The 25,018-nt window shown below is 40.6% G+C and overlaps 1 protein-coding gene across 1 annotated transcript in view; it reads right to left on the reverse strand.

Annotated features, from left to right (window-relative positions):
• Positions 1-13,680: 13,680 nt before the first annotated feature.
• The window catches only part of LOC124545995 (vacuolar protein sorting-associated protein 37B), a 47,598-nt gene continuing 36,260 nt past the window's right edge, over positions 13,681-25,018 (reverse strand). Inside the window, exons 3-4 of the mRNA XM_047124963.1 lie at positions 20,228-20,310; positions 13,681-17,771 (exon numbers count right to left, since the gene is read on the reverse strand). Coding sequence (XP_046980919.1) covers positions 17,460-17,771; positions 20,228-20,310 — 395 coding nt within the window. The 3' untranslated portion in view covers positions 13,681-17,459. The remainder of the gene's footprint in view (positions 17,772-20,227; positions 20,311-25,018) is intronic.

Consider the following 25,018-nt stretch of genomic DNA (forward strand, 5'->3'; position numbering starts at 1 on the left):
GACATTGGAGATTTGATGTTTTACCAGATTCCTGATATTCACGGTACACTCGTCAAATGGTCTTATGGGAAAATCCCCACTTCATTGATACCTCAGAGATGCTTTGTCCCATCGCTCATGCACCGACTATGACACCATGTTCAAACTCACTCAAATCTTGATAACTTGCCATTGTAGCAGTTGACCAATCTAAAAACTACACCAGACACTTGTTGTCTCATATAGGCATTGCCGACTGCAGCATCATATTCTACCTGTTTACATATCTCTGTATGTGAATACACATGCTTATACCAATTTCTTTGTCACTTCAGTGTCAGAAACAATAGATTTGGGTAAAGAAACGAATAGTCTTTAAATATAACATGGAGGACCATTTGCAACTCATTAACTAAATTATAGATTTGAGTAATGAGTATAAATTACTACTTTCTTCAGGCCCCATTGATTTTGAATAAGGTTTTGATCCTGTTGCAACAGTCATTGAGAAATAAGGCAGTGATTTTCAACCTATGTTAGAATACTGTAGAATACACATGTCCATATGCTTGATTTTAGTTATATAGGGATTAGGCTTCTGTCTCCTAATGCTGGATGCACCCTCAGAAGATGTAAATACTACTTTAGTTGCTTTGTACGTACATTTGTCAGTGTTATAGCTACAATTAGATTTCATCAACGAACTGGAAAACTGAAAGATGAGATGGGCATGGAGATTCGGTACAACCAAAATTATTCTCAGCAGTCCTAAAGAAGAAATGAAAAAGGAATGTGTGAATGGAACATATAGGAAGCACCTCTGTTTTGCAGATGAGACTGCATCGTTTGCCTGTGGTGTACGTAAACAACACATTACATAATTGTTTTACAAAATCTTTTGATGTAGAATATTAAAAAAACAAAACCACATACAGTAGCACATAAAGTGCTAAAACATATACTGTAAAGGCAGGTACTTTTGTGATACAGGTAATTTCATGATTTTCTTTAACTCACTACAACTACACCTGTTGGAGGGGCAACACACTACTTCGGCTTGTAGTCTCTTGGGATATCATTGCTTGGCGAACGAGATAATGTTGACCTAGCTGCAAGCACTCAACTGAGAGAAAAAAGCTGGCACTTGGGTCATCGTTAGTTGCAGCAGTAGGCGCACTACCGCTGAAAATTCACGATAACCAACCAAGGTACAAACAAAAAAAATTATGTCATTTTGTTAGTCATGAATGTTGCTACTTGGTTGTGTACTGCACTTAATTTTGTTACTTACATGCAGAGAGAGCTGATGGTAATGGCACACCTACAAGAATTAGTTATTCACTCATGAATTACCTTCAAGCCTGTCGTGGATATTTTATTTGTTTATTTATTTAGTGTGTGGCATCTACGGAGTAAAATTGCACACATACTATTAATTAATGTAATAAACGAATTACAAATATATTAGAATGAAATTTTTACTCTACAGCAGAGTGTGCGCTGATATGACACTTCCTGACAGATTAAAACTGTGTGCCGGACCGAGACTCGAACTCGGGACCTCTGCCTTTTGCGGGCAAGTGCTCTACCGCTGAGCTACCCAAGCACGACTCACGCTCCATCCTCACAGCTTTAATTCCGCCAGTACCTCGTCTCCTACCTTCCAAACTTCACAGAAGCTCTCCTGCGAACCTTGCAGAACTAGCACTCCTGGAAGAAAGGATATAGCGGAGACATGGCTTAGCCACAGCCTGGGGGATGTGATATTCAGCGACCAGTATTGCCTCCATTCCCTTGCTATGTCGTACCTTTCTGGGAATTTGAGGACTTCATCTTCCCAGATAGGTTTCCTGGATTTTAGGCGGGCAGTTGGTAGATGGTCCCATATTTTTCAGATAGGTATATCTTCAGAGAGAGAGGGGTCATTAATTTTCTTCCATTCTCGGACAGCTGCTTTTTGCCTTCTGACAGAGGGAGGAGCTATATCATGGAAATAATAGTCACAGTCCACTGAAGAGAAGGAGAAGAAGAAGAATTTATGAGGCACCAAAAACTGTTGATGAATCACACTTTTTGTCCCCACCAGTCTCTTCCAAGTACTTCTGTAATGAAACAAACATAGGGGACTGACAGAAGGAAAAACACTTAGAGGAATAGCCATCACAGCAGCAACGAATCTGACTTTGCTTTTTCCTTATAGGGCGCATCTGACTCTGAACTTTAACAAGATGCAGAACATACGGAAGAACAAAGTAGTCAGGAATTAGCTGATCCTGTTGATTTCTCTTTCTGCTGTGAAGAAGATCGTATCCAGAATGATATTTTCACTCTGCAGCGGAGTGTGCGCTGATATGAAACTTCCTGGCAGATTAAAACTGTGTGCCGGACCGAGATTCGAACTTGGGACCTTTGCCTTTCGTGGGCAAGTGCTCTACCAACTGAGCTACCCAAGCACGACTCACGCCCCATCCTCACAGCTGTGACGATGGGGTGTGAGTCGTGCTTGGGTAGCTCAGTTGGTAGAGCACTTGCCCGCGAAAGGCAAAGGTCCCGAGTTCGAGTCTCGGTCTGGCACACAGTTTTAAGCTTCCAGGAAGTTTCAAGAAGATCGTAATTCGCCATTTGTGAACATACTTTTTTTTTTTTTTAGTAAAATTCCTGACAAAAAAAGTCTCAAGCATTTTGTTTGTAACCTTATTCAGTTCTACGGAGTCTGGAAGTTCGAAGTGTCGTATCTTCACACAACAGACAGGGGTAGAAGTTTTTACTTACCAGATGTGCCAGACAAAGCTTCCCTGAATGTAAAAGACATTGTGCACATAATTAATAATCCTTACAATACAAACTCAGACAAATTTTTCTTTTCAGATGAAAATGTTAAACTTTTCTTTTAACTTTGAAGATTTGAATTTTGTGTGTCTTTCTGTGTCATTTTCTTTGTAACTGTCTTTGCATTGATGAGTTTAATTCTTATGTGTAATTTGTTTTCAAGGGTTTAAACATTTTTTCAGTTATTTTTTTAGTGATTTCCACCGATTTTAACACAGTGGGCTAAGTTGGCCGGTTTGCCGGGTAACTTTGCCAAACATGATTTTTTATTTTTTTGTACTGTGTAAACACATAAGTAAGCTGTCACCTATCCACAGATTATGAAACTAGAGACCAAGACTCATGTTTTAGGATGGTTTCAAAAACTTTTTTTGCATTTTTAGGTATTCAATTCAATTCAATTTTTATTATCACATAACATGCCTTATACAATCAAAGATTGTGACATAGGTGACTTGTCAGTTTTTACACTATATATAACAATACTAAAAATAGACAATAAACTAATAATATACATGGTGTAACATCTTCAAAGAGGTATTTTAATTACAATTATAATGCATTGTTACCATTCATGAAATCTTCTACACTATAGTAACATTTATCTTTCAGATATTTTTCCAGGTCTCTTTTGGTGCCTTTTATATTTGGGTCATCCATATCTTTCCATATTTTATTTACAAATTTCATGCCCATATAGTATGGGGTTTTTTCATATGATTTTAAACGGTGGGTAGGTAACATGTAGCTCGTTTTATGTCTTGTATCATATTGATGCAAGAAGAAGTTGCCCTCAAAAAGTTGTGGGTTTCTTTTCGTGAAAGTGAGAGTTTCATAGATGTATATGCTTGGAATGCTCATTAGATCCAGTTTTACAAATAAAGGTTTGCAGTGTTGCTTTGGTTTTGCTCCCACCATTGCTCGGATGATTCTTTTTTGTAGTCTAAAAGCTCTAAGTAAATTTGTTTTTTCAGACCCCCAGAAAATTATACTATACCTAATGACTGAAACAAAATATGCATTATATACAGTTTTTCTTACAGCTAAATCAGTAATACTATACAAGATATTCATAATATATACAAGGCTATTCAGTCGACCCAGTATGTTATCCACATGGCGACTCCATAACAGGTTTTTATTGACTAAAACGCCAAGGAATTTGACACAGTCTGCAGTCTCTAATTTTTTGTCCATATACCTTATTTCACTTATAGACTGTGCAGATTGTTTTGTGGTAAAACGAACAATTTCTGTTTTCGTAAAATTTAATGTCAAGTTATTGTTTTTGACCCATGCCTCCACTTCCCCAAGTGTTTGTTCAATATGACGAATTAGGTCTACCTCATTTTTACAACAGACTACAGCTGTTGAGTCATCTGCATAGAGGATAGTATCAGACTGGACCTGACATGGCATATCATTAATATAATATAGAAAAAGCAGTGGCCCTAATATTGAGCCTTGTGGAACACCTAATTGAGTGTTTTTCCAGCCAGAGAGAAATTTCTTGTCGTTGATGTTAATAAGTACTCTTTGTTTTCTGTTTGCCAAGTATGATGACATCCAGCTAAGAGATTTGCCTTGAAAACCATAGCGTGCCAATTTTTGGAGAAGCAGGTCATGATTTACTGTGTCGAAGGCTTTGGACAGGTCACAAAAGATGCCTGACACACACAAACCAAGCAGAAGAAAATAGAATGGCAAAGTTGTCCCAGCGTACAGCACTAATTAAAATTGACTGGCTATATAACTAGCTATAGGTTATGTAAATATTTTTTTCATTGTGGCTTATCGTGAAGTTACCTACCTTAAAACACATTAACGCTCTTTCCCGACATTCGACTGAGTAAGAATCAGTAAATTTGCCTAAATTACGGAGACCATTTGCACTGGCATTAGAAATGGAAATTCTGCTCTTTAACTGCATTATAAAGATCCAAGAAACAGGATTTGAGTTGACAGTTACTGTGGTAAGGAATGTTGGCCACCAGATAGGGAGAAGGGTTGATAGGCAGAAATTTCTAAATCCCGACGATGACATTGCTCGTAAGTAGCTGTTGGCTAGTTTCGAGAGAAGATGCAACTTCACTCTTAGGATTACTGGGAATCTCTTTATTTACAGAGCTTCAGCGGGCAATAAGAAGATTACTGAAGACCACTACAAGAAATTAGAGGAGTTTCTAATGAAAGTGAAATATCAAGGACAATCCTTACACAATCTGGAATTACCTGCAGTATGTTGTTAAACCTGTGAAAGTAGTCACAGCAATGGGAAAAAATATGTTTATAAAAGAACTTATGAAGAACAAGTAGAAACTCGAACTCTTCTTGGACGTGCATTTGTGTGTGCGCAATAATGGGATATTGAACACCACCATCACTGATTTTTTTTAAGGAGTCTGATGGAATGAACGGCTAAAAATGGATTGTGTATCGAATATTGTTGCAAAACTTTCTCCAAAGAGGTGGATCGCCAGTGAGATATTCCTGCAATGGTTCCAGTTTTTCACTAATTCCATTCCACCTAGAAGGCCGTTTGCCTTGATTATGGGCTCTCATTCATCACATATAATGCAAACATAATAAAGACGGCAGAGGAGAACAGAATCTTCTCCCTGACTTTTCCTGTGCATACTACAGATCTTCTGCAGCCTCTGTGTGTATCAATTTACAAAGCCACCAAGTCACACTGCACAGACGATGCAACAGCATACCCAAGCTGACAAACTTCCATAAAAGTAACAATATTATGAAAACGAAAGTTGCTACTCCCCAAATAGAGGAGATAGTGAGTTGCAGATAGGCACAACAAAAAGACTGTTATAAATAAGCTTTCGGCCTACAAGGCCTTTGTCGAACTCACACACACACACACACACGCACACACACACACACACACACACACACACACGCACACACACACACACACACACACGAACGACTGCAGTCTCTGGCAGCTGAAGCCACACTGTGAGCAGCAGCATCAGCAGCGCATGATGGGAGAGGCACCTAGTTGTGGGGTAAGGAAGAAGTTGGAGTGGGGAGGAGGAGGGACAGTAGGGAGGGGGGGAGAGGAATAGTGAAGTGCTGCTAGGGAGTATGCAGGGACGCGGTGGAAAGAGGGTAGGGCAGCTAGGTGCAGTCGGGAGGTTAGACAGAGAGCAGGGGAGAGATGCAGAGGGGGAGTAGTGGAAAAGGAGAGAAGTAGAAAGACTGGGTGTGGTGGTCGAAAGAGGGCTGTAATGGGAACAGGGAAGGGGCTGGATGGGTGAGGACAATTATTAATGAAGAATGAGGCCACGAGGGTTACGGGAACATAGGATATATTGCAGGGAGAGTTCCCACCTGTTCAATACACAAAAACTGGTGTTGATGGTATGGATCCACATAGCACAGGCTGTGAAGCAGTCATTGAAATGAAGGATGCCGCATTTCGCAGTGTGCTCAGGAACAGGATAGTCCACTTTTTTCTTGGCCACAGTTTGTCGGTGACCATTCACGCGGACAGCTTGTAGATCTAATGACTGGTTTCATAGGTAGCCCTTCCTCTGATGGGATAGGTGATGTTTGTGGCTAAAGTGGAGTAGGTGGTGGGGGGAGGGTGTATGGGACAGGACTTGCATCAGGTCTGTTACAGGGATATGAGCCACGAGATACGGGGTTGGGAGAAGGGGTTGTGTAGGGATGGACGAGTAAATTGTGTAGGTTCGGTGGACGGCGTAATACCACGGTGGGAGGGGTGGAAAGAATAGTGGACAGGGGGGAACTCTCCCTGCAATATACCCTACGTTCCTGTAGCCCTTTCGGCCTTAACCTTTATTGGTAATTGTCTCATCCATCCAGCCCCTTCCCTGTTGCCATTCCAGTGCTACACAGCCTTCATTACACCATCACACCCAGTCTTTTTAGTTCTCTCCTTCTGCACTAACCCCCCCCCCCCCCCCGCCAACTTTCCCCTGCCCTCTGTCTAGCCTCCTGACTGCACCTAGCTGCCCCTACCCTCTCTCCACCTCATCACTGCGTGCTCCCAGCAACACTTCACTATCCCCCACCCTACCCTACTATTTCTCTCCCTCCCCACCCCAGCCTCCTCCTTACCCCCACCCAGTTGCCTCTCCATCACGCACTACTACTACTGCTGCTGCTCACAGTGTGCCTTTAGCTGCCAGAGGCTGCAGTTTGTGTGTGTGTGTGTGTGTGTGTGTGTGTGTGTGTGTTTCGTCTATTTTTCACAAAGGCCTTGTTGGTTGAAAGCTTATTCATGACAGTCATTTTGTTGCGCCTCTCTGCGACTCAGCACTTCCGCTGCTATATGGTGAGTAGCAACTTTCCTTTTCTTAAAATTGTTACATTCCATCCTGGATTTCCCATTGTTTAACTTCCATAAATTATAAATGCAACTTGTCATGGTTTTTAGCCAGACAGGAATATTTTCATTCGATGAGGAAGCTATCTCAGGGTAATAGCCAGAAGAATATTTCTAATGCTTTTTAAAAACAGGGATTTTTTCATTCAATGAGGAAGCTATCTCAAGGTAAGCTATCACTGCTTACAGAAAAAATTACAGATTACTAACCACAGGAAACTTAAGTCCTTCACCACATCCTTAAGGGTCCAGCTGCAGAAAAAGAGAAGGGATTAAGTATCTCATTCTTATCCAAGAAAAAAAATGGGAAACATCAGCACTGTCTATGTCTAAGGAAGAGTCGAAGCTGAAAGAAGCAATCTGTGGGGGGGGGGGGGATGATGACTCGTCTTGTAGTATTTGTGGAGCCGTCTATATTGATGAAGTGAGGAAGACGAATGGTGCAAAATGGATGCAGTGTGTCTTATCTATTACCACACAATCTCTTGTATCAGTCTTCAGACACTGGGCAACAAATTTTCAATTGTAATACCTGTGCTGTGATAAATGCTAATTCTGATTCAGATTAATTCTCAAAGAACTGCCAACATCTTTTAAACCGGAGTTTATTTTACATTAACTATATGTGATGAATTACATGCTATCAAAAACAATGTTAACTACATGTAACTGCACATTTCAGCATTCTACAAATCATCTTCCAACTAACACGAAATTACTTTACACCAGTCATAAAATTACTTACCAGTACCTATTAATAGTATGCTTCCATGTGTTTTGCAATGATGGTGTTTCCATTTAAAGCACAGTACTTCAATGACTGACCCAATTATCTTCTTCAGGTACTGTGAGTTCCATTGTTATGTATACTTGCTGTATATGGACCCCAACCAGACTGTGAACTGTAGTTGGGCTCATGCCACTATTTATAGCAGAGTTCTATTCCCAATGCCTGTTACTCCTTTTGATGCTTTCTTGTTTTTCAGAGCTGATTTTCATGAAATGGAAATTCTTGCAAGGTTTTCCGACTCTGGTGGATGTGACGGCCTGGAGGATCTTAATAAACTGAAGCTGGACCCAAGCGTTATTTAAAGTGAAACTGCTGTTCCTGTTTATTAGGTTTTATGACATCTTTATTTTGACTGACTACTTCACTATGCTATCCCAGGAACTTGACATTTGCACCATGATACTGGTCTCATCATATTTCATTCCACAATTATATTTGCGACAGTGCTCAGTGACAGCTGATTTGCTTGGTTGTTTTAGTTAACTGTGTCAATAATGTTCCTTGCATATCACCTTGACCATTCTTGTGGTCTCCTCTACGTAATAGATTCCTCAGTCTTGATGTCAACCTCTTTCTCATATGTTCTTGATTATGACCACACCACTCGTTCAGCTTCATAATCTGAGTACTTACTGCATCGGGACACTAGTTGTAGGTGTTATGTAATTCTTCAGTGAGGGTCTCCTTATCTGAAAGTGTTCAAGCTGTATGGACCAGAGTCTCCAGCACTGAATTTATATGTGATGGATGGTGGTTAATGGTTGGTTGATTTATTTTTGAAAGGACCAAACTATGTGGTCATCGGTCCCTTGTTCCATTGAACCAAGGGACAAAACGGAAAACAAACAGTACACACCACAGGAGTTCTAGATGGGGGAACACAAAGCTGAACACACTAGAGACAACAGAAGACAAAAAAAGCACAGACATACAAGAAACAGACAGAAGAGCTTAAAACAGTAGAGCAGATGTCTTGGGCTGGCTGATCACAAAGATAGAAAAGTATGAGCCAGCCACTCTGCAACAAATTAAAATCACTAACCTAAAAGTACTAGGGTACAAAGCACGGGGAGACAAAGGACAGGAACTAAAACTTAAACCGAAGAATAAAAACTGGCGTCACGTAGAAAAAGTAAAACCAAATTAGCTACGGAAGCACCGTCTCCTAAAATTGAAGGAAGGGAGTCAGGGAGATTAAAATCCCATCTCAGGGCGGCTAAATGTGGACAGTCCACCAAGAGGTGGACCACTGTCAAATGGGATCCGCAGCGACAACATGGTGGGCCTCACGCCGGAGAAGATAGCCGTGCGTCAACCAAGTGTGGCCAATGCAAAGGCGGCACAGGACCACAGGGTCCCTGCGAGAAGCCTGCAGAGGTGACTTCCACTCCACTGTACTCTCCTTGATGGCGCAGAGTTTATTGGGTGTAACTAAGCTGCACCATTCAGCATCCCAAATCCAGAGAACTTTGCGGCGTAACTCCGATCGGAGGTCAGGTTCGGGTTTGGTGGTGACTTGACACTTGGAGATAAGAGGTCATTGTGTGCAGGTTTTCTATATACACTATGACCAAGAGATGTTCTTCTTGTAACTAACACATTGAGGAAAGGTGATTTGCCCTCTCTTCCAAGCCCCTTTGTGAATTTTATACAACAAAGGATCAAGACAAAACTAACCACAATATCCATACACTGGAACTGCTGTTGACTGAGGCACAGTACAAAGTCAGTGGAGTTGAGAATGTGGTGCTCCAATTCCCCACATACTTGCTGAGAATGTGTTTCCGGTATTTTGCCAGCTCATTTGTATGTGCACCAATAACACTATGGGTCTTAGAGGAATTCTTTCCTTGTATATCTTAGGAAGGCCATATAGTCACTGTAGCACTGCTCCTAATGTTCTAAGAACCTTAATGATGTTATGTGATAGGCCTGACTGACTGAGCAGAATTATCATCTTCCTCTCGATTTTATTCGTAAGATCCAAATCTATCTGCCTGTATGCAGCATCAGTCTAAAAGATTGGAACTCTTCTTACAGTAGTTGACAAGTGACATTAAGCCTTCGCATTGCTCCTATCAGTTAGAACTACAGTTTTCTTGTCCTCCTGCACATTTCTCACTGCTATCTGTTCTCTCTTCAAAATGTTTAAACTTGGGGAGAATGATAGCATTCAGAAATTAGTAGTTCTTCCAGCTGACAAGAGCAACACTACGATTCTAATGTCATGTGCAGACCACAATAAAAAGATTTTTGATTTTTTGAATGACCCTCCATACAGACATAGAGATGCCAATTCTACAATAAAAACCGAGAAGATGATGATGATGACTCTTCTCAATGAATCAGACTTGCCACATCGCATTATTATGGGTCTAAAATATAAGCACCAGTGCACCATGATTATATGGCATTCCTAAAGTATACGGGGCAAGAATGTCCACCCCGGGTAGCTGAGTGGTCAGTGCGACAGAATGTCAATCCTAAGGGCCCAGGTTCGATTCCCGGCTGGGTCGGAGATTTTCTCCACTCAGGGACTGGGTGTTATGTTGTCCTAATCATCATCACAAGTCGCCAAAGTGGCGCCAAATCGAAAGACTTGCACCCGGCGAACGGTCTACCCGAAGGGAGGCCCTAGTCACACGACGTTTACATTTTATTTACAGGGAAAGAATTTTTTTATGACTCATAGTTAGTAATATTGGCACATCTACATACCAGCGGGCTAAACACCTGAAATGCATTCTCCACAAATATGTGGGGAAGTGCGAACACCACATCTGCAGTGGGGAAGTGTGAACTCTACATCTGCAACTGTACTGATTTTGCAAACCACCTCAGCCAGCTGCAACACCAGGATACAGATCATACACTTAGTTTGTATGTAGTCTCCTTCTTTACAACAGTTCCACTTCCTGATTCCTTGAAACTAATCACTGAAAAATTTGAGGATTGCTTCACAGAACTTTTTGGCACATTCTGATATCCACTTATTGCCTGTTTGAAAGAAAATGGTATGAACAAACTGAGCATGTAACGATGGGTAGTCTGTAATCACCAGTCGTGGTGGAAGTAAATGTAGAACCCTTTCAAGCAAAGGTACTAGGATCTGCCCAGTTAAAACTGTGTTTCTATTGGTATATGGATGACACCTTTGAAGTGTGGCAACATGGAGCAGACTATCTTTAAGAGCTCCTGGAATATTTAAAGTCTATCCATCATAATATAAAATTCACAATGGAATTTGAAAAAGAGGGACAACTACTTTTCCTCAACGTGTTAGTTAAGAGAAGAACGGACAGATCTCTGGATCGCCGAGTATATAGAAAACCTACATAAACTGATCCATTATCTCCACACCTCAAGCCGCCCTCATACATCACAAAGAAATTCGGTGATAAAGATTCTGCTCCACACAGCTCGAACACTTTCAGACATGGAGAGCCTCAATGACGAATTCCAATCCTATGAACAGTGTTCCAAAGGAGTGTGTACTCAGATTATCAAACTGAGCAGGACACACTCTCAAAATCAAGAATATCGGAGAAAGATGTTGAAACTGAGACAGAAATTGCATGTCTACTTTATGCTGGCCCAATGTGTGGAGAAAACACTAGACTTGAAATATTACTGTATCTCATTGCTACCGATCAGAACCCCTCGGAGAGCATTAAAGATAAACACCAGTCCTAATTGCCTGATTGTAAAGTGACCTGTTTCCAAATTACATACAAAAATAACCACTATTTCAGTATACATATAATTCGAAAACGGTGCTTTGCTGATTTAACATTGTTCTTATGTGAAAAACACAATATAAATGTGAAATTAATACTGTAACTAATCGAAAGAAATGTAGCACATGGTCAGGATGTACCAGTAAACCTATCATTATAAAATTACTACAACAATTTAAATAGAACATATAAATAAAGCACGTTAATTGAATCTCCGATATATGTTAGCACTAAAATTCAGGCACTAGTTGATTTGTTATAAACAAATTTAGAAATGTAATTGTTACCTGTAACATAATTAGTCAGAAAATGTTATATTAATTTGTAACTAAGTTGAAAATAGGTTCACCTTGTTCAGCACTGAGATTGTAAATTTTTAGCAATGTGTATCTCATATTCGGTTTAACTTTTAATTGTGATTTTACATAAAACTGTAATTTTCATTGAAGGTAATTGTTAACAAAAGTATAAATAGAGGTCACGCAGGTGCCTTGGAGCACTCGTTTTTTGGCTATGGTTGCGAGCAAATGTATTGTAGGCTCAATCGTTTGTTGATTGTTTTGAACTCTGTGACGTTTGATGTCAACTTTGGGTACATGTGAAGTAACCGGTACAGTTCACCAGGATCGGACACCAGAGTCCTGGAAATATATTGGTGTTAAAACTGCACTGTACTTTGGAATTTATTTGGGAGTCTTCCACAATCCTTTTCATAGGCTGTACAGCGGCGAGACGAATCCAGGAATTTTACAACACCCAGAGAACTAAACAACTCTCACTGTTGGTAGAATTGACATTTGCAACGCGGAGGTGGTAAAATACAAACATCTCAGACTCCTACAGAAACATGGCATCCAGTATATTTCATTCCCTTCAGTTATGATAAAAAATATTCTTTGTAATATTAAATATGATATAGGTCTCCGAAAGCAGGATGTGCATCATGTTCCATCAGAATGTGGTAGGTCTCACTTGGGGCAGTCTATGAGAACAGTCAAGGAGAGACACAAGGAACATCAGCAACATACCTGACTAATACAACCAAGCGAATCAGCCGTCACTGAGCAGTGCCTCAAATATAACCATGAAGTGAAATACAATAAGAGCAGGATCACGGTGCAAATGCCAGGTTCCTGGGACAGCTTACGTAAGGAATATGTTAAAATTAAGATGTTAGAAAACCTAAAACATAGGGGTGGCAGTTTCAGTTTAAACAACTTTTGGCGTCTGGAATTAAATTTATTAAAATCTTGCTGGCCATCATGTCCATCAGAGTTGGAAAATAGTGAGAGAATTTGCGTTCCACAGAGTATCAGTGTCAGCTCTGAAAAATGAAGGAATATCAAAGGGCACTGCTTGGGTATTGGGAATAGCACTCTTCTTCAAATATTGCCTTGAGACCAACGATAGTTCACAGTATGGTTGGAGTCCAGGCAGCGAGTACACATAACAGCAAAACTCACAGCATCTAAAGAACATGGCTTGGTCAATGGTCAAAATATTATGCATAAAATATAAACAGCTTAGCAGAATACCTGGAAGCTTACTATCAATCAATCACGATACATACAAATTTCTATGATACTCGATTATCATTTAAAATTCCAATTGTACTTGTAACATAAAAATGGTTACATTTTTTGTTAACTGATCCTGTTTGATATTTACATAAAATTGGATGACATGTTTTCATGTTAGAGACTGAAAAAGTATAAATGTAAATGCATCACGAATATACCTTCCCTGACCTTAGAGAGGGAGGGGTGGGGGAGGGGGGGGTGGGGGCAGGGAAAGAGAGAGAGAACAATTTACAGTATGATCTAAATGCGCTCCAATATGTAAGTTAATCTCATATGTATAAATATGATAACGGATGTTTACGTACAGTATGTCAGCATACAGGTAATAATCAGGATGTTAACTTTAATTAGGTAGACGTAACCAACATCTACAATGTATATTAAAATATAAGTGTCTTTAAGAAAAAAATATAATTTTATTGACAATATTTACAGAATAGTGATACAGAATATTTGCAGTTTATTTTATGACATCAGTTCGACATGCATATTTCAGAGTACTTGAAAAACTATAATCCAGCACATATCACCTTACGAAAAATAATGGGAAAAAACAACATTAATAGAAATATAAAAAATTAGCACGCATAGCAGGGTCAAAGTGTACTTACAACGCAATACTTTCACTGTTATTCAGTTTATCACACTAAACAGCTGAAATATAAAATATAATGTAAGATGCTCAAAATCCTCATATTCTCACAAGATTACTACCAATACTCACATACTGGTAAGGGTGATGGTATGCAAATAACATTAAGAATCTCCCGTGACACTTTCAGCAAATATTTGATCACAATTAATATAATATTCAACAGCAAACAACAGTGCTTTATTACAATTTGTTAATACCAAATATTGTCTTTTCCAATTACAACATATTGCACAAAGATAAAATTATAAAACATTAGGCACATTATTATGTCAGAGCTAGGGAAAGAATGGGTCATGTATATGGCACATACAGAAATGTTTTTTTTACAAATTAAGTGTTGACTTGAATTACCCAAGTCAATCAGTCATAAATGGGAATATTATAATTAGCATCATATTCGTCATTTATGGTGCAACTTAGTTTGATTTTCTAGCATGAAGTGTTTTTGTAGTCTTGCTTGCTATCACATCGCTTAAAAATAAGAAGAAGAAGAAGAAGAAGAAGAAGAAGAATAAGAAGAACAAAAAAAAGAATAAGGAGAGGAAATATGTTCAGTTGTGCAATATATGACACAGATTTAGGAAATTCCATGGGTGGACAATTGCAAGCTTTGCAAAGAGTGAACGCAAAATTGCAGAACAGTTTATTTTGAAGGGCAGAAGTATACTAGTGGCATACAAGGTGAACAGAAATCACTTCTTTATCTGATTCCTTACAATCTGCTGCCTCTGGTCTTGTAAAGTCTAATTTGGAATGCCAACAATCTTACGTATTTTTTTCTGTGCGGAAACCATACCAGCAACTGTAGCTATTTCACAGAAATTGGACAGCTTTCAACACTTTTTGGATTTGTCATTTTCAACGATGAAAATAAAATACAATACCAAGCATGAAACTAGTTATGTCTGCCTTTTGCACTTTTACAGTGAGGACACTGAAACACAGAAAAAGTTGTGAAGAAAGATAACTTTTTAAAATTTTTTGTGCAAGTTACAGAAGGGAAAATCAAGGAACAGATGTTGAGGATAATTGAGACAATCTTATGTACATCATGAACTAAATCCAATCAAACTGATATTGAATATAATTAAACAAACCTAATCAGTATTAAATATAAAAAATATTGACATATTTGAAGGTACTGACCTCAAGTTGCGTAAAAAAGCTGTATATGGTTGAGTGAAAAGAGTATGCACGTGTTAAAAATATTTGCAAACAACACTAGCACTGTGATGCTTTAGTGTACAGAGAACCTTAAAAAGTTGTGTTACAGATTGGACTTGTAAAGTAGTGAGGAAGAGGGTGACCTCTACACTGACACTGACCTATCCAAGGGATTTTAAGGAAGATGTAATAATACCACAACAAAATCCACTGATACAGCTGATGAAACTACAGCTTAAAGACTTACTACATAATTTATGACTGCACAAAGTAGATCTGAAGAAGCTGGCTGGTAACTAATATATTTGTTCCCAAAAAACCTACAGTCATATGATGTATATGCTTACATTTATCCAAATCAATAATGTTTTGAAATTAAGTGTACCAGCAGTACTCCCTCCAGCACCCATAAGGTGATTTCAATGTCAGCAAACACTAGTGCTCTCATTGGGCAGTGTTCAGCTCATGAGCGCCGTGTGCGTGCACGTGCACGCACACACACACACACACACACACACACACACACACGGAGGGAGGGAGGGAATTATGAAAGAATAAATAAAACAGCAACAAAAGAAGACCAGTCTGAGAAAGATAAATATGTTTGTATGAATTTTTACGTGCTTGTTTAATGATCAGTGCCTTAACTGTAATGTTACTTTTACTCCTTCCATTATCGGCATTCCGCCCAAGATTTTCCAGCAATGTATTAAGAGGAAGGAAATCAACATGTGTAAATATGTGTAAGTACAAAGACAGTATCACCACTGCAGCTGCAACTGAACAATTAACTCCATGAAAATATTGCACTGAAAATTTCTGTGGTGAAAAACTCGTGACATGGACTGTCAGCCAATAGGAATCGTTAATTCGACACGAGTGAAGTGTCATTTATGATTTAGATACCTTCAGATGTTTGCGCTAGTAACTAACTCTCTGCCCTCACTCACATGTTCACAGTCAATGATGTGCTTCAGTCCCTCTTAACTCTGTCACTCTACTGCTTATGATGTAATGTGCCACAGCAAATAGTGTCAATACTGCAATAAGCCCCCAATTTTACATAAGTTGTGAACATTTAAAAGATTTTCTTATAAGGAGTGTAAGAAGCTATAGAGAATGTGAATGAAAAGCAGAAAAGTCAAATCAAAGGAATGATGAAATGTTCTGATCTGAACACTGATGAGACGAGGGCATGGTGTAAAGGATGTGGATTACAGAACAAACTGAATGGTGCTAGCAGAAAAGACGTACTTACCATCCATTAAACTGGAATAATATTTCGTGGTGGTTAGACAGCTGAGTGCATTAGGTGTTAAGACTGACATTCTTGGAGCCTCGGGTTCAATAATTCATGTAATATTTTTATTTTTATTCTTATCCAGATGTATTGGTGTATACAACCGAAAATAAGGGAGGAGACAGCTAAATTCTGGCTAGATGCTAATAAATGGTGTTTGATGGAAAATTTTCACATGCAATACACTTAAAAGTAGATACTTGTCTTATAAATAATTTAATAGTTTACAAAGCTTCACTAGCTGCAAATCGTGGACTAGGTTCAAGAAAAATGCCTACTTACGGAGAGACAGGAGAGACGGCATTGACAATATTAAAATGGTTGTTCCATGAATTTGACACTTCATCTACTGATGTGCTTCAAACTAAATAACAAATCATAGAGGTAAAGTTTGGATTTCAAAGTGTTCAATAATAATTTACAAATGGCATCTAAAACAAAATAATGATATGACAATCGTATTCCCCTTCCAACATTGACTGAATGCAATTTGACATCTATTCCTGAAAGCAGTTCATTACCGCAAGGTGCTTCTGCAATTCTGTTACTGACCTTTTTTTTATGTCAAGTGACTTATTATAGTGTATGGATGCTTCTCACATTAATTCAATCAGTACATGAAGGATTATGAACCCAATTACATCCATTTTTGCAACGTTTACAGAAGTTTTTATGAAATATGTAAATAGTACATAAATTATGATTGAAATATAATGGATATTTCCAGTAATCGGAATACTCACAGTTGAAGCATGTCTAATCATCATAGCACCAACAAATAATAATGGCCACAATTTTCATCCACCTTAAAAGCAACTGAAAATATTTGTACTTTACTGCTGTAGTAATAAATCATCTGTCACTTAAGGTATTCATACACTATGGCCCTCAAACAAATGTTGAAAACTCCTGGACGACTTCAGATGTCAAAGTTTGTAGGACAACATTAAAGAATTCTGTACAAAAGTCACACGTGTTACAGCACTCTCTTGCATTCAACATTATATAAAATAAACTTAATTTACATTTGCATTGCAGGAGCATATGCTGATTGGCTCATGCAAAGCTACCTGCTCCAAAAGGAGTAGGTAATGGCATATTTACAGGGCCCAATGGATATGGAACTGAACTGGCAGCAGTAGGTGGCAATGGGTAATAAGAAGATGGTCCCATATGTGGTGGAGTCCTTCCAATACCAGCCAGCTGACTAGAAGGTGGAGGAGGGGCATGTCGCCGTCTTGTAGACATCAATTCTGCCATTTTGTCTGCCTTCACTCGTCTCAAATGCATCAACTTACGTCGACTATCAAACGTTTCCAAGAAATCATCAACTTCAAGATCACCCTCTAGGAACTTTTCCGCTATTTTCTGGAAAAAGAAGATCATGTGATAAATATATTATTTTTGTAGTTACACAGCAACAGCAGATAAAAAAATAACTTTGCTTGAAGTGAATAAAATGGTTATTGTTGTCTGATGTACTACCCATTCTCCAAAACATATGATGTGGTGATGGTGGTGGTGGTTGTTGTTGTTTTTGTCACCGTCATCGTCAGTCTGAGACTGGTTTGATGCAGCTATCACAATAGTCTATCCTGTGCAAGCCTTTCCATCTCTGCATAACTACCACAACCTACATCCGCTTTCATCGTATTACTGTATTCAAGCCTTGGCCTCTCTTTGCAAGTTACACCCCCCCCCCCCCCCCCCCCTCCTCACATTTGAAACTTCCTCCATTAATTGTGACTTGATGTCTCAGGATGTGTCCTGTTAACATACCCATTTTTACATCAAGATGTGTGTCTCCCAGATTCGATACAGTATTAAATTTGTCAGCCAATCTACTCATCTGATCTTCAATGTTATTCTGTAGCAAAAACATGTTATATTATTAGTACATGGACCCACAGACCTTGCAGTGGTGGGGTTACTTTTATGCCTCAACAGCACAAATAGCTGTACCATAGGTGCAACCACAGTGATGGTTATCTGCTGAGAGAGCACAGAAAAATGTGTGGTACCTGAAGAGGGGCAGCAGTCTTTTCAACAGTTGCACAGGCAACTGTCTGGATGATTGACCAATCTGGCCTTGTAACATCAGCCAACATGGCTTTTTTGGGCTGGTGCTGCAAATGGCGAGGGGAAACTAAATCCATAATTTTTCCAAGGGGCCTATAGCTCTGCTGTATGGTTCAACGATGATGGCACCCTCTTGGCTAAAATGTTCCCGAGGTAAAATAGTCCCCCATTCGGATCTCTGGGTTGGGACTACTTAGGAGGATGCTGGCATTAGGAGCAACAAAACTAGCATTCTACAGGTCTGAGTATGGAATGCTAGATCCCTTAACCAGGCAGGCAGGTCAGAAAATTTGAAAAGGAAAACGGATAGGATGAAGTTAGTTATAGTGGAAATTAGTAAAGTTCAGTGACAGCAAAATACGACTTCTGGGCAGGTGAGTATAGGGTTATAAATACAGAATGAAATATGGGTAACTGCAGGAGCAGATCTAATAATTGACAAAGGAACATAGGAATGCGGATAAGCTACCATGAACAGCATAGTAAATGCATTATAGTAGCCAAGGTAAACATGGAGCCAACACCCCCCACAGTAGTACAAGTTTAAATGCCAACCAGCTCTGCAGATGATGAAGAATTGCTTAAATGTATGATGAGATTAAAAATTTTCAGACAGTTACAGAAGATGAATATTTAATTGTGATGGAGGATGATTTCTATTGGGGGAGGAGGGGGGTGGGGGGGGGGAGGGGGGGGAGGGAGCAAGAAGGTTCTGTATATGGAAGAGACACCAGAAGATTTCAGACTGACTATATAATGGTAAGACAACGATTTCAGAACCATATTTTAAACTGTATGACATTTCCAGGTGCAGGTGTAGACTATGACCACAACTTATTGGTTATGGACTGTGGGTTAATCTGAAGAAATTGCAAAAAGGTAGGAAATTAAGGAGCTGAGACCAGGATATGTTGAAAGAACCACAGGTTGTTGAATTTTTCAGAGGGAGTATTAAGCAATGACTGACTACAACAGGGGAAAGGAATACAGTAGGAGCTGAGTCTGTCGCTTTGAGAGGTGAAATAGTGAAGGCAGCAGAGGATCAAATACGAAAAAAGACAAGGCCTAGTAATAATCCTTAGATATCACAGATCATACCGAATTTAACTAATGAAGGGAGAAAATATAAAAATGCAGCAAATAAAGCAGGCAAAAGGGAATACAAAAGCCTAAAAAATATGGGATCGACAGCAAGGGAAAAATGGTTAATCACAAATGGCTAGCGGACAAACGCAAGGATAAAGAAGTGTAGTTCACTTGAGGGCGATACATACTGCCTGAAGGAAACTCAGAGAGACCTTTGGAGAAAAGAGAAGCACCTGTATGAATATCAAGGGCTTGGACGGAAAACCAGTCCTACGCAAAGAAGGGAAAGCAGAAAGGTGGAAGGAGTATATAGAGGGTCTATACAAGAGAAGTGAACTTGAGGGCAATGTTATAGAAAGGGAAGAGGATGAAGAATAAGAACAGATGGGAGATATGATACAGTGAGAACAATTTGACAGAGCACCGAGACATCTAAGTTGAAACAACTGGAGCAGATGACACTTTGTAAGAACTGTTGATATCTTCAGGACAGACAGGCTTGACAAAACTATTACACATGGGATACAAGATGTATGAAACAGGTGAAATACCCTCTGACTTTTTTCATTATCACTCAATGGCCTTCCCTTTCATGAATGACAAATCATCATACTGCACACACCCATTTCAAGACAACGGCGGCAGTATGCAACACTTACTTCTGATTCCTCTTCTGTTTCTGCAGCTGCTGTCTGCAACAATGCCAGAGTGGTCTCCAATGCTGAGCTTCCAGAGCGCTGACCTATGAAATGAGAAAGAATATAAACATTGAAATGGACTTCTATAGACTAAACCTTATTCAGAGAAAACACAAAACATCACATCTTCATTGCATTGAATAAATTTTGATCAGGAAAGGGAGGAGAAAAAGAGGTAGGGGGATAATAAATGACGAAGATTCCATGTTCATACATGATCTCTTAGAAATTCAATAAGATATTGTGGCAGCATTGTTCGACTCATCATGAAACTTTTAGTTTATTTCTTTTTTTCCTTTGACCAGGAAAGGAAGATAATTTAAAATTAGTATCAAATCACAATGGGAAGGTCAAATTCCACGACCAGTGGGCCTGTTCTCCAGGCTACAGAATGAAGCCTGTTACACGAAGACTGAGCTGCCAGAGGCACATTTGCAGCTGCCGTTACTTTAAGATTTCTGCAACCTGCTGGCGTTTTAACACACTCTTTGGCTTGTACTGGTATAATCAGCTTTCATTTGGAATTATTAGTGCCCCAGTTGTTTTTCAGCAATCCTTGGAACAGCTGATTCAGGGTGTTCCCCCATGTGGCAATTATTTAGATATCATCATGACAAGGGCATCTGTAACTGAACACCTCCAAAATTAGCAGTCCTCATTTTCTCACTAATTGGCTTAGAGCCTGAAATATAACATCAGTAAGTGTACGTTTTTCCAACCCTAGGAGTAACTTGGTTTCCTCCTCTGCAAACAAGGCATCCTTCTGACCACAGTCCAGGTGCAGGCCATCAACAACATGCCCCACACCCAAACTCTGAAAGAAATATAGTCCTTTCTGGGGAGATTAGCTATTACAGTCGATTTATTCCCCAGGCTGCCAAGCTCACTGCTCTCTCAATGCCCTGCATAACAAGGGGGCTCACTTTGTGTGGCCACCTGTGTGTGAGGCAGCATTTCATAAAATATAGCAGGCTTTGCAATTGCCAGTGCACCTCGTCCTGTACTTGCTGGGCCCCTTCTCCTTGCCAATGATGCCTCACAGCATGGAATCGGAGCAGTGCTATCCCACCAGGACTGCAATGGCTCTGAACACCCAACTGCTTTCATTTCCATTTAGCCATGCTCAGCGCAACCACTCTAAGATAGAGAAAGAGTGTTTAGCTTTGCCTACAGAGTGAAGGCATTCCATGCGTATCTGTACGGAGTGAAATTTCAATTGATTACAGACCACAGGACATTACTCACAATATCTGGTCCTCGATCTGGACTCCTGTACAAAATGGCACAAAGGCTTCAGCATTGGACATTGTTTCTGTCTGCAAAACTTCCAATCATCACACAAATGCCTATGCTCTGTCTTGTTTGCCGACTGGCCCAAATCCTGAGTCTGATGCTCAGGAAATCAGACTTTTTCAGCAAGATTCTGAGTTGTTGTTTGCCCTTCAGGAATTCCCACTCAGTGGGTCATCAGTTGCAGCTCACACGAGTGGATTCCACACTCAGTTCCATTGTACAGTGGATTTGGCATGGCTGGCATCAGAGATTGCCCATGGACACCCAATGTCCTCTGAAGACATACTTACCCTCTGGCCCTGACTCTCCCTCCATGGTGGAAGCATACCTATTGGCAGGTTATTGATAGAGATGAGTCGATTGATAGAGATGAGTCGATGATTCAGTCTTGTACCACGTGCACACACCAGCAGCCAGCTCCACCAAGGTTTCATTGCCCTGTGGCCTCATGTGGGCCCCTGGGAGCATCTCCACATTGATTTTGCCAGCTCTTTATTGCAGCAGATGCGATTCACTGTGGTCGGCTTCTCCAAGTCTACTTACATCCACCACTCCTCCCACTCCTCTATACCATGTCAGCAAATGTCATTCAAGCCTTGTCTCACATCTTTGTTATTGAGGGTTTCCCATCAGCCATCATCTCTGACAACAGACCCCAGTTTACCTCCGCCCAGTTTGCCCATTTTTGTGAGGTCCAAGGGATCTCACACTTGCTCACCACCCTGTTCAACCTGCAGTTCAATGGGGAGGCGGGACAGATGGTGCAGGCTTTCAAGAAGATGATGTAAGCCATGGTGCACTCTGCTTCCACAAACGAGGCCCTCAAGCTGTTTCTGGGCACCTATCGAGCCACTCCAATAGCTGGGAAGAGCCCTTCCGAGTTAATGCATGGGTGACTGCCACAGACTTTTCTCATGCTGCTGTCTCCACCAGAATCTACCCATCACTCACATAGGGATCATGAGAATAAGATTAGAGCAATTACTGCACGCACAGAGGCACTCAATCAATCGTCCTTTCTGCACTCCATGTGTGAATGAAACAGGAAGAAACATTAATAACTGGTACAGTGGGAGGTACCCTGTAGATATAGATGTAGATGTTACGAAAAATGCTGAAATGACAGGACTGTAGGTTGTGTTATGAGTCACAAGATGACAAACAGTGAAGTCATTTTGCCAGCAGTCATTCTGCTTGCCACTGTCAAGTAAATAAGCAGACTGTTTCTCCCTAAGCCTCACAATAACAGTTTATGTGAGGTTAGGATGTTCCAACAAAACAGAATGTGTCTACCTCCCTTTTAGGACTTTATTGTTGTCCTGTTCTCCCAGCAGAAAACTATTACTGTTGTGTGTTTTCAACACTTGCTGGGCAGTTGTGTCATGTATTGATGGCAGTATTGTTTTGTTTTGTTTTAGGGTGCAAAAAACACCTGGGGTCATAAGTGGCCAAGTCAAAACTATAGAACACAAACACAGAGATGAGGGAAACGACTGTGTGTCAGTCCCAATGGACAGAATAGGAGACAGCTAAAAAGGGCACGTGGGGGGAAAAAAGGGCGGCCCAAAACTAAAAAGTAAATGGCCTTCCCTATATTGCTTCGGCGGATAAAAAGGAAAACGCAGTCGACAGCCTTCATGTTATTCACTAAAATGGTTGATAAATCAGATGGCAAACCCAGGCTGGAACATAAATTGGTAAAAAAAGGGCATTCTAGCAGTTAAAATTTGGGCTCAATGCGTACAGTGTGGTGGGGTAGCCCCACTGAGCAAATGACGATGGCTCAAAAGGCAGTGCCCAATATGCAGCCGAGTTAAAATGATCTCCCAGCGGGAGGGCCGAGAGGACATCGTCCAAGGTGCTGGGAGAGGCTTAATAAGCCGAAGCTTGTTCCTGTGAAGGGTGGACCAGTGGTGATGCCAAAGGGACAGCACCTCTTTGGAGACGGCAACGCAGAGATCATTGGAGGGAATAGAGGTACTCGCGGGCTGAGGTATGAGGACTGCAGCCTTGGCAGCAGTGTCAGCAGCCTTGTTTCCTGGCAGACCGACATGTCCAGGGACCCACAGAAACACGACACTGGCTCCACGAAGAGTGAGCAAGTGACAGTTTTCCTGGACCGGCTGCACTTACGGGATGAGCAGTGTACAGTGCACTCAGACTTTGGACGGCACTGATTGACTCTGGGCAGAGGACACCATTGGGAAGCCTGTGTAGCTGGATGTACTTCGGGGACTGATACAAGGCGTAAAGCTCGGCTGTAAATACTGCTGGACGTACTCCATGCCCTGGTACAAGGCGAAAAAGCTTGGCTGTAAATACTGAGGAGTGTGCTGGAAGCTGATATCGAAGGACACGGGTGCCAATGACGAAGGCACACCTGACCCCCACGGTCAGTCCGAGAGCCATCAGTGTATACAAAGGTACTATTGCTAAGTTCCATGCGAAGGTTGTTAAACTGAAGGTGATTGACCGAGGGTGGAGTAGTGTCCTTAGGAAGCGAATGAAGGCCAAGGTTAACATGGGCCGCTTCACAAAGCTAAGGTGTTGAAGGGTTCACACCCGTTGGGAAAGTTGCAGGCAGCGTGAAGTTAAGCAGCCAAAGCAAGTGGCGAAAACGGATTCCAAGAGGTAATGGAGAAGAGGGATGAGCCCCATACTGATGAGCTAAGGAATCATCAACAGAAGAGACATAGGAGGGGTGGCCACACACGGCAGACAAATGGCATGCATACCTGCTGAGAAGAAAGTCACTGCGGTAGGGCAGTGGTAGTTCAGCAGCTTCAGCATACAGACTCTCAACCAGGCTGGTGTAAAAGTCACTCCCGTAGCCAAACGGATGCCATGAAGATGGATGGTGTTGAGACGGCGTAAAAGGGATGGGCGTGCAGATGCATAAACATTATGCCACTTCTCAATGCTGCCAACATTTGGGATGTTGATATAACAATAAATCCTGACTGTTTTCAGGTACGCAGTGCAGCCAGACTCGCCTGTGATGTCACTGCTTACAGTGCACCTCTGTCTGGTTCCTAATTACGGCCACGTGTATTCTAGGTGTCCATGTCCCAACCCGTTTGGTGAACAAGATTTACAGACATAGGATATGCTGCAGGAGAAACATTTTCCACAGTGATGGTAATACACACAAGTCACGCTTCATGTGGATCACTTGTGCTGAAAGTGATCCTCTGTAGGCAATTTATAATTGTTTAGAATGTTAAGAAAGTAATCTAATTGAGCATCCTGTCTAACTTCTATCAAAGGTGATACAAATCAGCATTTTGAGTATGTGGATTGTTTTCACCCAATTTATATCCTTTAAATCAATGGAAAACTTAACTCTCTTTAATGAGGACACCATATTTTATTGAAAGAAAAAAATACGTTGGATGACATTCATTTGATATGGAAAGACAATTACAACTCAAACATGTGTTGCAGTACAGTATAAAACTC

The sequence above is a fragment of the Schistocerca americana genome, chromosome 8 (genome assembly GCF_021461395.2).
Source record: "Schistocerca americana isolate TAMUIC-IGC-003095 chromosome 8, iqSchAmer2.1, whole genome shotgun sequence".
NCBI lineage: Eukaryota > Metazoa > Arthropoda > Insecta > Orthoptera > Acrididae > Schistocerca > Schistocerca americana.